This window comes from Patagioenas fasciata, chromosome 11 (genome assembly GCF_037038585.1).
Source record: "Patagioenas fasciata isolate bPatFas1 chromosome 11, bPatFas1.hap1, whole genome shotgun sequence".
In the NCBI taxonomy this organism is placed as follows: Eukaryota; Metazoa; Chordata; class Aves; order Columbiformes; family Columbidae; genus Patagioenas; species Patagioenas fasciata.
The window spans coordinates 7,782,654-7,796,276 of record NC_092530.1 but is presented as its reverse complement, the minus strand read 5'-3'; the positions used below and the strand labels follow the sequence as shown (position 1 = coordinate 7,796,276).

The window sequence follows — 13,623 nt, the reverse complement described above, 5'->3', positions numbered from 1 at the left end:
GCTCCTGCCCTTTGCTACAGGAGCCTAATCTTCCTCAAGAATCTGGGACAGCCGCAGCGGGGAAGCACACGCTGAGATTTTTGAGGTTTTATTAAGTGTCAGGAGATGGCTACCAGGGGAGATCCCATGGAGTGAAGAGCGACCCCGCAACACTCAGCCCATGTCAGCGCAAGCCCAGCCGCCCAGCACCCCACAGCCAGTGAAAGCCCCGCTGAAGCAGGACTCTGAGTCATACCCTGGCCGTCACAAAGACAAGAATGAGATCACATTCAAAATTAATATATATTTTTATTGAATAGTTGCTCTAAGTGGGCTTGTGAAGCCACTCATAGAATTACTTCTTTCACCTCAGCAGTGGTTCAGTAACAGTTATCAGCTTTGCAAGAGAAGAAAACCAAACAGAAGAGGGTGCATTAAAATAAATAGGTTATTTTTTTTCTTATCTTTAAAATAAACTTTTCAAATAAATACTTTGGTTTTTTATTTTTTTCCCTTAAAAGGTACAAGACTATTGTCAAAAAACAGCCATCAGGTTATAAACATATATTATACCTTATAGAAAGGAACCCAAATAAAGACAGCCAGGGGAGGGGTCTCTTTATACACTGTACAGAATGCCTTTGTACCAATTAAATGGAGAATTAGAGGGTTCGGTTCTTGGTACGAGACTCTCCTTTGAAGCTGAGGCTGATCCGTCTTCTAAGGAGAACTTTGTGCTGAGGACACCTGGGGAGGCAGGAGGCTGTGGAGCCACCGCCTGTCTGCAGAGCATCGCGAAGGCCTGAGGGAACCGCTGGGAAAGGATGGGCAGAGGGACGGGGAGGGGGGAAAGGGGCTCTGTTGGGTCTGTGACCGCTCCAGGGCAACCACACACCTCTTGGCTGGTGCTGCTGTTGGGACAGAGGGTGTGAGACACCTCCTCTCCCAAAGCCCAGGCCAGCTCAACAGGGTGGGTTTGGTCCTGCTCACGCTGAAGCCCTTTGAGGAGCTGCAGGAAGGTGCAGCAGGAGAGAGACCCAGCAAGAGACCTCGCATGGCTTCCCCTTGCCGGCACTCCAATGGAGGCTTGTGATCCCTTCCCACCCATCCAATGTCCCTCTTGCCTGCGGTCCCCCTGCAAAAGGACCATTCAGCCTCCCTGGCTTATGTCCCCAGGGGATTCTTCTGCAACATCGCCCCAAGCAGGACAACAGATCTCATCTGCTCAAGCTCCCTACTTGCACTCTGGGAGAAAGAATTTGCAAGAGAACCCTGTTCTCACTGAGAAATACCCTGAAGCAGACTGAGCCCAAAGACACCACATCTCTGGTTTGGCCACATGGACCAGATGCCAACCAGCAGCCTCCAGCTGCTGCAAGCATCCTGCAGGTCTGGGTTCTGCTGCCTTCTCTTGAAGGAGACAAGCCTGAACTGGATCCCATTAAAGACCAAGAATGGGCTTTGGGGTGGAGGCACATCCCTTATCTACTTTCCTCACATGCTGATCATAAAAATTAGACCTTCCAGTATCTGAAGACCTCCCAGCTTTCTTCAGCCTTGAAACACCTAAGGGTCAGAGATAGAAAACTAACGAAGCGGGTGGTGGAAACAGCAAGTTCAGGGCATGGTGTGTTCTTTCCCTGTGCAGGTCAGTCATGCAAACCTTGCAGCAGTTCCTCTCACCCCTCTGCTCATCCCTCCTTATTGCACTAAAGCACCTGTTCGTAAACTGTTATTCTGTGCTTTGACAGCTTTTGGTCGACGACACTTGACCACCAGCCACTGGGTTCACACATGGGAATGAGGAAGAGTTAACTGAATGGGATTCTATGGGAATCTGAGAGTAGAGTCCCAAAGAGCTTCCCCCCTGTTCTTTGAGGTACTTGGCTGGCACTGATGTTTCTCAGGGATGCGTGGACAGCAGCGTAAGGACCACTTCTGCCCTTCCACAAGGAGGGTGGGATGGGAGGGAAACTCCACCTTTGTCCACAGTGACCCCTCCTCACCAGTGCTGGGACTGATCACATTTGCCAGTCAGGAAGGAGAGGATTTGGACCAAGGGAGGCCTTGGAGAAAGCAAATACCAGCAGGAGCTCTAGTGTGGATGGAGCTTTGTTGGTCTGGGTGGGAAGAGGAGGTGCCTGCATGGGGAGCAGAGCAGGGAGAGCTCAGGTCCTGCTCGGTAGCTCCTGCCTCCTCCTCCTTTGGCCCTGCACATTTCCTGGCAAAGGAGCCCACAACCGATAGGGACACAACACAGAGAGATGTTCCCTTGCAAAGTGGCTCCATCCTTGTCATATCACAGGGGCACAGGGAAAGCAGAGGACTCAACACGTGACTCTCCCAAAAGAAAACCGAAAAGGCACGTCAGGACAGAGAGAAACCCAAACTGCCAGGACAAGCAGCTGCAAACAAACATCTGGAGCAGATGCTATCTGACTCATTACAGGGTGGGGCAGGAAAGGGGCTCACAACCCCAACCAAAATTGGAGTCCTCTCTGCAGGGAAACCAAACTGTCTGGCAGCCAGAGACAGGGAAGGAGCAGGATGGATCTGGTTTGAAGATGTGAAAAAAACCATGATTGGAGGCTAGCCACAGCCTTCCTGACACCCGAGATCAGCGAACCAGAGCTGGCCTCTTTGGACAGCTTTTGGCAAATCCTAACCTGTCCTTCCTGAGGAGAGCAAGGAATTGGAGCTCATCGAGGCCCCCCCAGATGGAGTGGGGAGCCACATGAAGCCACCTGTCCCTGCGAGCAGTGTAGGGGCCAACAGCTCTGAACTTCTCTAGTCCACACAACTGCAAGGATGTGGCTTTGCCTTTTGCCCTCAACACAGTCAAACCAAAGCCTTGTGCTGGTCTGACAGCCCTCAGTGCCCATCTGGGGCTCCCCTGCTCTCAAGTTCCCTTTTAAATGTTCCGTATTTCACAAAATATGTCTCGCAGGTCTTTCATTTCTTGGAGATAAGACGTTCAAGAGACCTGGCTGGACTCCTCAGCCCTGCACCCAGGCTATGGCAAGACTCCCTGGTAGAAATGGGACTTCCGCAATGACCCAGAAAAATCCCATTAAGTAGAAGGCTACTGGCAGGCGTCCTGGCCTCCTACCAATTACCAAAGGTAAATACGCTGCAATAGTAGTGCAGGTCTCCGCCTCGCTCTGCTAATGCCAAGCAAAACTGGCTCTGGGGAGCTGATATGTGGACAACCATCTTCTCATCCTACAGGTCCCACACCTGGGGGAGGTCACTCCGTGCCTGCATGACTTTGGAGGCTGTGAAAATGATGAAGCTTCTCATGTTGAGTCATTCCACCATCAGGAGAGGAAGCAATGAGTTGCAAAGATACAGAGGTGGTAACTAAATTTACAAGGAGGATTCATTTAAAAAGGAGGAGAAAAAAATCGAAGTAGAGCAAGTTGGAAAATTCTGTTCATTAGTTTTCTTTAAAAAGTTTCAATGAACTATTTCACATTCTCATTCAAGTGAGACAGTTCCTCAAATCTTCAGTGAAAATGGGACCTTTTTTCCCTAAAAAAAAGTTTTCTATTTTTTTGGGAAGAAGGAGTTTAATCAGCACCAATAGAAAAGTGAACCAAGTGTCCAAAAGGAAGAGTGCCTTTTGGTGGAAGTCTCTCCACCAAATATCACTCAGAAGTAGGGAGCCAAGCAATTATTGGCATATGGATAAATATGTTTGCAATATATTTCATAACTGCTGCCACAAAGACACGGACTGATCTTACGGGGGTACACACACCTACAGGGCATCCTCCGAGAAGGTCATTGCCTTAAAACCCAAATGATTTCAGGGTCCAGAGCTGGCCTCAAAGGATGTGCAAACCACACAGACATGGTCCTCTCCCTTTTCAATGCCAGGAGATCTTCACCATAACCCAGAGCATCGTCCTGAATTCCCCACAGCTTGCAGAAGTGGGTTCTCCACCCTTGGTCAGAGGAAGCATCTTTCTACATCCCCGCTCAGGCTCCAGGTGAAATCGGGCTGAGGATTTCGGTCATGACTGTTACGTGGCCCCAGCACAAACTTTGCACCAGGGATGGGATTCATCTTCCCTTCCATGAGGAACTGGGAGTTCAGTGTTTGAGCCCCATTTGTGTCAAGGGGAGACAGGCACCACCAGACTATAATTTAATGAATAATGTTTTCCAGGTGGGATGAATCACCCTCTGGAACCGCTTTTCTCAGCAACAGAGGGAGCTTGGATCAGCTGCAATTTTCAGATAGCAAATGTATGGAAAGAAGAATCCCATCATGAGAGTCTATGTCCTGCCTCACCCCACAGTCCGCACTAATCCCGACCCTCTCTCTGCAAAGCAGAGGCCCCCAGGGCAACCTGTAAACCCCTCTCCCAACTACCCAGGAACTATAGGCCTAGGATTAGCAATTAACAGACTGGGAAGTCACCTTCCAGCATGTGCAAGTGTACCAGGAAGCCAAACCTTGCATCTGGCACCATTCACAGCAGTATCATGAATATTATTAGTAATAGACCTAGCCATCCTAACGTTATATTTATATATACAAAAATAGATCCACAGAACTCTACATAAAGAGGTGGCTGAAGGAAGGTGATGGATGAGACCTGGATGGCAGGGCTGTGGAGGACGCCATGGGACATGTTGCATATATTTCTCCAGGGGAACCATTTGCTTCCCTCTGAACACAGACACACACTTCGGAGGGGGGACAGGCAGGCAGAGCCGAGCACTGGGACATCATCCCGGCCCCAAACTTCCCTGACCGATTGGGTGATGTCACCGGAGTCACAACTGAGAGCTGGTGCTGTGTGTTGGCGAGCGGAGATGGGGCTGAGTCCTGGACATTCCCCCAACCGCAGCAACGAGTCGGGCTTTTTATCATCACAGCAAGTAAACCATGAAGCCCTGACCCTGATTCGGGTTTCCTCCTGGTCTGCAGACAGCCCAGCCCCGGGGTTTAGTTCAGACCCATCTCCGGTTTGCCGCAGGCAGCCACCATTGCAGAACACCCTTCAGCAGTGCCAGCAGGTTTGCCTGCTGGCGTGACGCTGGTGTTGGTGTGACACACGGGTGGGCCGAGCAAAGCGAGGTGAAGACTCACAGGCAACTTCTGCAGGGAGGGAAGGTGGGGCTCCCATCTTTCAACACCCCCTTCTGCTCTCTGTTTCCCTCCAATCCAAAGCAGGCGCTGCAGAAGTCCCCGCTGGGGAGTCACCCAGGACCAGCACAGGGTGGCAGGGAGAGCAGTGTGAGAGGCAGATGCTGACAGTTGGGTTCGGGGTATTTTTTCTAAAGTGAATTCAGTGCTGGTGGAAGGTACCAGACTGGGGCTCTTGGAGCTCAAGCACAGAGCCAGTGCCTGTGGCATCTCCTCTGTGGTGGGATGGAGCTGGGCGGCATCTCCCACCCAGGGTTTGTGGCCTGGAGGCAGCCCTTCAAGGCATTGAGAAATGAACGGCAGTTTCAAACCAGCTTCTTGTTCTCAGTTAAATCCCATAGGGGACCTTTCCCTCACTGCAGTCGGGCAGAAGCGAGTGGGCTAGGCTGCCTCCAATAGCTCCATCCTCTGCCAGAAGGTTTCTAAAGCTTCCCACACCTTCCCTTCCTCTTTGAGACAGAAAAATACAATGCCACCTCATTTTGAAGCTCAATTGATTCTCGCAGCAGCTTCCAAGCCCTAAGGGAAGCCACTGCCACCAATGGGACCCTGCCGCATCCCGACCCCTTGAGGAAAACGGACCTACAGCCGTGTGAGAGTAGAGAGGACCCCCACAAGAAGTGCTGGAGACAGATAAAGAGAGAGAGAAGGAGGTCTGGCTCCTGGTCGACTCTTGCAGAGGGGATGTGTTGACCTGCCTCTTCCCCTCATTGGGAAGGACCACACCATGGGGCAGCGCCAGCTCCTAAAACCCTCTGACAGCGAGCCCCAAGGACCTGCCAGGTGGCCCTTTCCCATGGGCCACAGCCAGGGAGGGCACCCGCAGCTCCCTCTGCCTCTCCTGGTCCCTCCACCCACATGTGCAAAACCATAATTTCCCACCAGCTTGGTGCCAGCTCCCCTGGCCATCCGGCTGCCTTCCCGCTCCCAGAGGCTGAGGGACCACCAGTTCACCCATGTCATTCCCAGGAGCTGATGGTGATTAGGGGGGAGCGCTGCAGAGCAGAGGGAGCTGAGAGAGGAGGGGGATGGAGGGGAGAGGAGGAGGAGGAGGAGGAAGAGGAGTAAAGCCTGCTTCTCCTCCCCAGGAGGGTCATACCGGCTTATCCAGCGTCTTGGGGAAAGGTGTGCCGCTGGAGGAGGAGATCTTTCTGCAGACCGTATTGGTGTGGCTCTGGCAGCGGCAGCCGGGTCGTTTCAGGTTGTCGTAACCCCGCTGACAAAGTTTGAGGCACCCCAGAGTAGGAAAGTAGCAGCAGAGGCAGGGCATGAGGAGAGAGAGGAAGCTCATGGCAGCCCAGCGGGCACAGCAGGACCCCGGCCCGCAGGAGCAGGGGTCGTCAGCGCAGGTGTCCTCGTCATCGGTGGAGCAGTGGTAGAAGAGACCCTTGACACAGCAGAGGCAAGTGCCGTAGTCGAGGAGGCTCTCGGGGGAGCAGAGGCAGCGCTGGTTGCAGAGCCAGCAGGAGGGCAGGCTGCGGGCGGCCGTGCAGCGGGCACACTTGCATCGCCCGCACTCCTCGCAGATGAAGAGGTGGCCGGTGTGCAGCGTGGGCTTCTCCGCCACCCCCTTCAGCGGTGACTCCTCCGGTTTCAGCTCGCCGGCCCTGGGCTGCGTCCGGATGAGGGAGTGCCCGGAGTGGGAGGGCGTGAGGCTGCTCAGGAGGCGCTGGTCGGAGGCGGTGGTGCTTTGGGAGACGGAGCTGGCTGTGCTGGAATGGCTCATGTGCTGCTGCAAAGGTGGCATCTGGTGCTGTTGGCTGTGGCTGCGGTGCAGGTCCTGGAAGGTGGAAGACACCAGGCGGTCCTGGGACCACTCTTGCTTGTGTGGTGGCTGGGACAGGGACGGGTTGGAGCGGGCTTGCTGGAAGCAGGCAGCTGGTCTCTCCACGTAGTTGTTGCTGGCACGGATGGAGCGGATTTGGTCAATGGACAGGACCTGCTGGAAGTCCTCAGCAGGTGGGTCCATCGTCTCGTCACAACTGAGTTCAGCCACACTGGAAGAGAGCTGCATTTCCAGGAGCGAGGAGACCCTGCGGCATCAGGGCACATCTAAAACTCCTAGAGGATGGGGCAGGAAGACAGAAAACATTTGTGTTACATTTTATAATGGATCCATCCATACAAACCAGGAAGCAAACACTGGCTGGAGAACTCCTAATGAAGTAGTTTCCAATAATGAGACTCAAAGTACTTCTGTGCCTGGGGAGACTTAGCCTGGACATATCCAAATAGCAAGTGCTGCAAGATCTGTCACTTGAAACAGGTAGACGCAGCACCCACCTGTGCTTTTGAGCATTTTTGCGTCCTTCCAGAGGATTTCCCACCCCTTGCCACTCCATCTGTCCTCCCTGTCCTTCCCCAGGGGAAAGTGACGGCCCTCTCTAGAGGAGGGGAAACGTGAAGCTGTGACTTATCCAGAGCGAGTGACAGAAATGGGAACAGCATCTCCTCTGGAGCAGCAGACTCTGTTTTGGGGCTTCCCAGTACACCCCAGCACCATACACTGTACATACCAGGGGCACAGGGCTGGACGGCACCTGAACACATATAGTTTCAGGCAGTATCAGCAACAAATTTCAACTAATGAGACATGCGCGCAGTCAGGAACAGGCCAAGCCCACAGACTCCCTAAATCCCAGCGATTCCCACTGCAGTGTCCCGTTTTCTCATGTGCAACCCAGCAGCAGCCGAGGAACCCGTTTACCCCCGTCACGAACACTGAGAAGGGCACGTTTCTCTACAGCCCCAGCACAAACACAGGGCAAAGCAGGGAAAGCAGACTGTGCAGCAGGCAAGCCCCATCTTGCTCCTCGCACCCAGGCTGCCACGCTGTTTGCTGTTGTTTTCAGGAAATGGCACTTCCGAGTCTGCGGCGCTGGCAGCGGCGCCTGCTTCGTCCAGAGGGAAGGTCAGGACCGTCTGAGGGCTGTGGGATGGGGCAGGGAGGATCCCTGTGTCCTACAGCTTCCCCCCACCCCCAGGCAGGTTCGACCTCATGGCATCAGCACCATCACCAAACCCTCGGGCTGCCAGACTTTGCCGCTGGCGCCTGGGTGAAACCTCCGCAGGGCTGGGCGAAGGGACAGGCAGGAGTGGGTCTGCAACAAAGCTGGGGCTTGGCCCTTAGGAGGGAGGGAGGGAGAGAAAAACAGCGCACAGAAGCCATTCGTTGCATGCCAGACTCCAGCAAAGAGCTTTCCCCCCTGCACTTCCAGCCCAGATTTCAATATCGGATACGTGCTTTCCGTGCACAGCCAACTTCCCCAGGACAAAGCCATTCTCCTCTGGCAGCTCAAACGAGTGATCCCTCAGTGACACAGATATTGTCACGGTGCCCGGGCCCGCAGGAAGACTCTGTTTCAATAGGAAGCTCCCCACCGGCGTTGCACATGGTCAGCAGGCCAGGCGGCCAGCGGCAGCTTTCAAGTAGGTGAGGGGCCACAGGTAGAATCTGCTCATGCAGCAGAGAGAGGCAGAGGGAAGATTGATTTTCATTAGCTAGGCTGACCTTGAAGAGCAGGGAAAAGCAAAGGCAACTTACTTTGACTGTTCAAGCAAGATCTGGTCTCTCCCATCCCCCTTCCCCGGAAAGAAAAGGCAACTGATCTGCTTAGATTTGGGTTTTTCCTGTGCACGGAGCCCACTTGCCATCCCTTCCATGTGATCTCAAGTGAGATGCTCACCCCAGCCAGGGAGATGCGGCGGTGAGTGAGTGGCTCTCCCAGGACACCCATAGTTGATTTGGACACTGATTTGTTTAACAGAAGTACCAAGGTAAATTAGGAGGGCACAGCTGACCCAGGGAAGGTTTTGTGAGCATGCTGCCAGGGTGAGAATGGGCCACAGAGGCAAAACACCCTCTTGTGATCTGTTACCTGCTTCCACTGAGCTCCTCACCTTGGAAGGTCTTACTACAGCACAGGCTGTTGACCTGAAGCCCCCTGGACCCCTGAAGAGATAGGACACATCTCAGCCTGCAGCTAGGACAGTGCAGGAGGGAGCGGAAAACAGCCTCAGCAGGTTCCCACATCCCTCATGACCCAGATCCCATCTTGGGGTGGGATTGTTCAGGGGACGATGCTGATTTAAACCCAGGGAGGAGCTTCTCACATCTGGGTGTCCATCCCCTCTAGCCCATGTGCTGAGACTTGGCAGCGTTTGGGCATTAGGACTTAGCCAGAGAGTCTCTGGTGATGTTCTCATGTAGGGCTTGAACCAAGGTGTGACCCAAAGGGAGAAGAGGGTGACCCGAGGCAGCAGAGGGTCCCACTGTGATGGAGGCAGTGAAAGTGGGAGATAAAGAACAGCCAAAGGGCAGACTCAGTAGAGCTACACCCAGTCCTCTGTGCAGCTCAGAAGACACGAGGAGACCCATGAGCCATGCTTAGGAAGGAGGAGATGCACAGGGGACACCACGAGGACGAACAGAGCCGTGGGGACAGCAGACAGAGAGAGAAGCTGGCAATCAGGCCATGCAGTGCAATGCAACCTGGACACTTGGGATCTGTGTCCAGGGTTTGGTTTGACACAGCATCCTGGGCAAGATGGGTCCTGGGAGGACGCCAAGCACTGAACCATGGCCTGAATGCTTCTGGACCTACAAAACCCCCAGGCACAGGGCTTAGACACGGACCCAGATTTGCCGGCTAAGGGGAGGCAAAGGTCCCTCTGGGATCCAAGGGTACATGAGCCAGAGGATCTGAGGGTCCTCCAGTCCAGAGGGATGGGGAGAAGAGGAACTGAATGACCAGAGCTGGGACCCTGCTCCTGCTCCCTCCCCCCACTCTGGGGGAGCCCAGTGTCCCTGATTCCCTCCCAGCCCTCCCTGCTCCAGCCCTATGCCAGGGCTGCAACCAGTGCATATCCCAGCCCCCAAGGGTCTGACCATCCCCAAGGCACTGCCGCACCCCTCCCTGCCTACCTACCCATCTGGGGGAGACCAGGGCATCCTGTCCTCAGCCTCCTCCTCCTCACACCCTGCCTGCCAGGCAGGCATGCCACCCGGAAACTGGGCGAGCTTTATGGCCGCCAGCAGCCCCAAACACATAAAGTTCGTGTGATAATGGGCCAGAGGAGGGATCGTAAAAGCAAATGATTTACAGTGTGGAGGTGGCTTTAAGCTGGAGATGAGCTGCACAGGGCTCCCAGGTGGGAGAAAAGGGCTTTTTGCCTCCGGAGGGAGCCCCTCACCCTGTCCCGGGTGCTGCGGGGTGGAGCGGGTCGGTGGCAGGAGGCTGATCCCCAGCCCCTCTGCCCGCAGCCCACGCGTGGTGAGGAGCCGGGCTGCAGCCCCCCGTGCCCAGCCCCGTCGTGTGCTGGCTCCTCCAGCCCTCCCTGCAACACAGCCCACGCGTGACTTGGATCCGGATCCGGCCCGCAGCCCCCAGCCCCACTGTGCCCACGGCCCACGCATTTCCAGGACCTCCGAGCACCGCCGTGCATGCAGCCCCTTCGTGTTCAGGACATCCCAACCCCGCTGTGCACACAGCCCACGCGTGACTCTGACCCACACCCAGCCTCAGCCCCGCTCGACGCGTGTTCCGGACCCCATCCCCACCGCACAAGCATGGACCCCCAGCTTCAGCGCACACTCACAGCCCGTCCAGGGACCCCCGTCCTCTCGGCAAACAGCCCACGCGTGTCTATACCCGCCCCACCCCGCGCTGCCCACGCAGACCCCCTGCCCAGCCCCGCCGCGCACACCCCACGCGTGTCCCCTCCCCGTCCCGCCACCGCTCCGGCGGACTCACCCCGCCGCCGCCGCCTCCGCCGGTCCATCCGCCCGCGGAGCCCCGAGCCCGGCCGGGGCACCGGGCGGCCCGGAGCGGGGCTGCTCAGGGGCGACCGGCGGCAGGCATAGACCCGGGGCACCGCCCGCCCCCCCGGCCCCGCAGCCGGACCGTGCTCCGCGCCCCGGCGAGCGGGAGCGGGGCCGGGCCGGGCCGCCGGCGGGGGCAGCGAGGGAGAGCCCGGGAGGGCTGCCCGGCTCCGGTTTGTGAATGCAGGCTGGTCCCCGGCGCTCCTTGTGAATGGGGGCAGCGTGGAGGATGGGAGGGAGGGAGGGATTTATCGCTGCCCATTCGCATCTCTCTCTCTCCCTCTCTCTGCCGTTCGCCTTCCCGGAGCTGGAGCTCTTAACGCTTACCCCAGTGGCGTCATCCCGCTGCAATGGAATCGGCCCATTAGCGGTCCCCATAGAGCCCTGAGCATCCGCTCCCCAGATAATGACTGCAACGGAGCCGAGAGCAGCGCCGGGGCTGCGGGATGCAGCAGGCACTACTTAAACATTTCCGTCTGCCTCAGGCTGCGCTTCCCCCCCTGCGCCCACCAGGACAGCCCACCCTGAGGCCCCACCGCCCCCCAGCCCATCGTCCCCCATGGGGACATCTCTGGTGGCCATCCTGCCGGCCCCAGTCACAGGGTCCGTGCTGTATCACACGTAGGAGGGGTTCAGTTCAGCCCGACACTGTGGGCAGGTTGTGTTGGGACCGTCCTGGGTTTGGCTGCAAAGGGCCCATATGGACTATTGGGCTCTGTCACCTTGGGTGCATCACTTGACCTATAAGTCAGTGTGAAGTGGATGCAGTCACCCTTTGCCCTGCCTCCCAGGCATCTCAGGAGGCGCTGGTAGGAGCCCAGATGTCGTCCACCCCGATACTACCAAAAAGTCCAAACTAGTACCTGAATTAGCTCCTGTAAAAGAAGCTCAGGGCAGAGAGGCTGGAAAGGGGTTTTTTGGTACTGAGATCCACAGAACCAGTCCACACACATCCCATTCTCCCAAGAACAAAAACCTCAGGCTCAAGGTCCTGTCCCAGGCATTTCTTTGAGTCACTGTGTGCTCCTGCCTTGTGCTGCTTTCTCTAAGGCAACAACCACTTCTCAGGAGCACCGAGGATCCTTGTGATACCCCTTGGCCTCATTTATAAATAAACTGGACCTGGTTTTACAGCCCCAAGACACAAGTCCTCTGCTTGAGGACACTAGACGTTGGCTATGGACCTCACCACAACTCCCACTCTCACTTTATTCCTCTCAACACTTCCAGGCTGGTCATCCATCCTTTCTGTGTTTGCTGGATGAGCAAAGCAACATTACCAGCTTCTGGAGGGCTGAGAACCAGTCTCCAAGAAGTGAAGCTGAAGCGATCAAGCCCTCAGCCATCGGAGCTGAGTCCCTTGCAGCTCAGCCATGCTGTGCTGGTGTTCGCTGCCAATGGGCAGTGCAGGGTCTGGGTGCGAGAGCAGGCGGGGGGGGAGTGGAAAAGAAGAAAAGGAACCTGAATACAAGTGATAAAACCAGCTCTGCCGCTTGTTGCCCTAACAGATGGGAATAAACCAGGATGATCCCACTGACCTCATTGGCTCCCTCCCAGCTGATGCCAGCAGAAGCACTGGAGTCCTCCTCAGGAGGGGCCAGTGACACTACTGTCCCAGCTGCGCCTTTCCAGGCTCGTTCTTAGGCATTTCTAGGCTGAGTGTTTCTCCATCTCCATAGGATCCCACCGGAGATGCTCCTCCAAGAGGGCTTTCTCCAAGAGGAATGAGTCCCCGACAGCATCCTTCAGCCTCAGATATGGCTCAGAGCCTTACTGCTGCATCCCTCCGTGCTCCCATGAGCCCCTCCTCTTCTCCCCATCGCTCTCAGCTCCCTCTTTAAAGGCGCAGAAAGGATCTGAATTGCCCAATTCCCAGCGACCGCCAGCTGGCTGTGAGCACCTGACTCCTAAAAGCACGTGTGCTGTCCTCCCTTTCTCCCAGCCCAAATCTATCACTCCCACCTTGAGGTGCTGGTGATTCAGGCTTCCCTCCGCTGGCTCACAGCATCCCCAGCGCAGCAGCCTGTGTCGTGCTCAGCCAGCGCTGCTTTATTCCTCACCCGCTGCCGAGGGAGGGCCAAAAAGGCATGAATGCAGATCCTGAGACAAGTGGGAGGGTGGGAAGCAGAGGGAGAATAGCAGCCTCCTGGTGAGTTAGTGACCGCAGCATCTCCGAAGAGGAGCGCTGGGAACGCAAACGCATTCGCAAAGCAGAAAAGTTCAGAGCTGCTCCCAAAGGAAGGGGTCTGGGACAGAACCTCCAGCAGGTTGTCAGAGGCTTTTTGACTGTCGTAAGAAGGATATGATCCCCTGACAGTGCACAGCTATGATATGAGCCATGTGTGAAGGTGTGAGACTCTCAGATTTATTATAATCTCTCACTGTGCAGGGTCTGTGGGAGTGAGCAGCTGCCCTGACAGGGGGATTTCACATCCCCCCCAGCGCTGTGACAGCTCACACTGTGCCCCACGCACTCACCGCTGCCTCTGCTCTCTCCCAGCCGCTACCTGCAGCTGATCCCAGCTCCTCTTAACTGGCCTTTTGCACTGATTTCACTCCTCCTCCCAGTTTGGATCCACCACCTTTTAACCCCTTGGGGTCCTGTCCAAAGGGATGGGGGATGAAGCAGCTCCCAGGAGTCCCATTCTTTGCCCTTATTTTAGAT

At 55.8% G+C, this 13,623-nt stretch overlaps 1 protein-coding gene across 4 annotated transcripts; it reads right to left on the bottom strand.

Moving 5' to 3' along the window:
- Positions 1 to 268: 268 nt before the first annotated feature.
- Positions 269 to 13,008, bottom strand: SPRY3 (sprouty RTK signaling antagonist 3). 4 transcript variants are annotated; one of them, XM_071813386.1, is made up of 3 exons: positions 12,921 to 12,974; positions 10,891 to 11,303; positions 269 to 7,198 (listed from the first exon to the last, which is right to left on the bottom strand). In XM_071813386.1, the coding sequence occupies exon 3, from the start codon at positions 7,149 to 7,151 to the stop codon at positions 6,231 to 6,233; it is 921 nt and encodes a 306-aa protein (XP_071669487.1). In that variant the 5' UTR covers positions 7,152 to 7,198; positions 10,891 to 11,303; positions 12,921 to 12,974; the 3' UTR covers positions 269 to 6,230. The 4 variants fall into 4 exon arrangements, with proteins under 4 accessions (XP_071669487.1, XP_065702340.1, XP_065702339.1 ...); XM_065846268.2 differs by lacking the exon at positions 10,891 to 11,303 and having other exon boundaries at positions 12,921 to 13,008; XM_065846267.2 differs by lacking the exon at positions 12,921 to 12,974 and having other exon boundaries at positions 11,286 to 11,393.
- Positions 13,009 to 13,623: the final 615 nt, after the last annotated feature.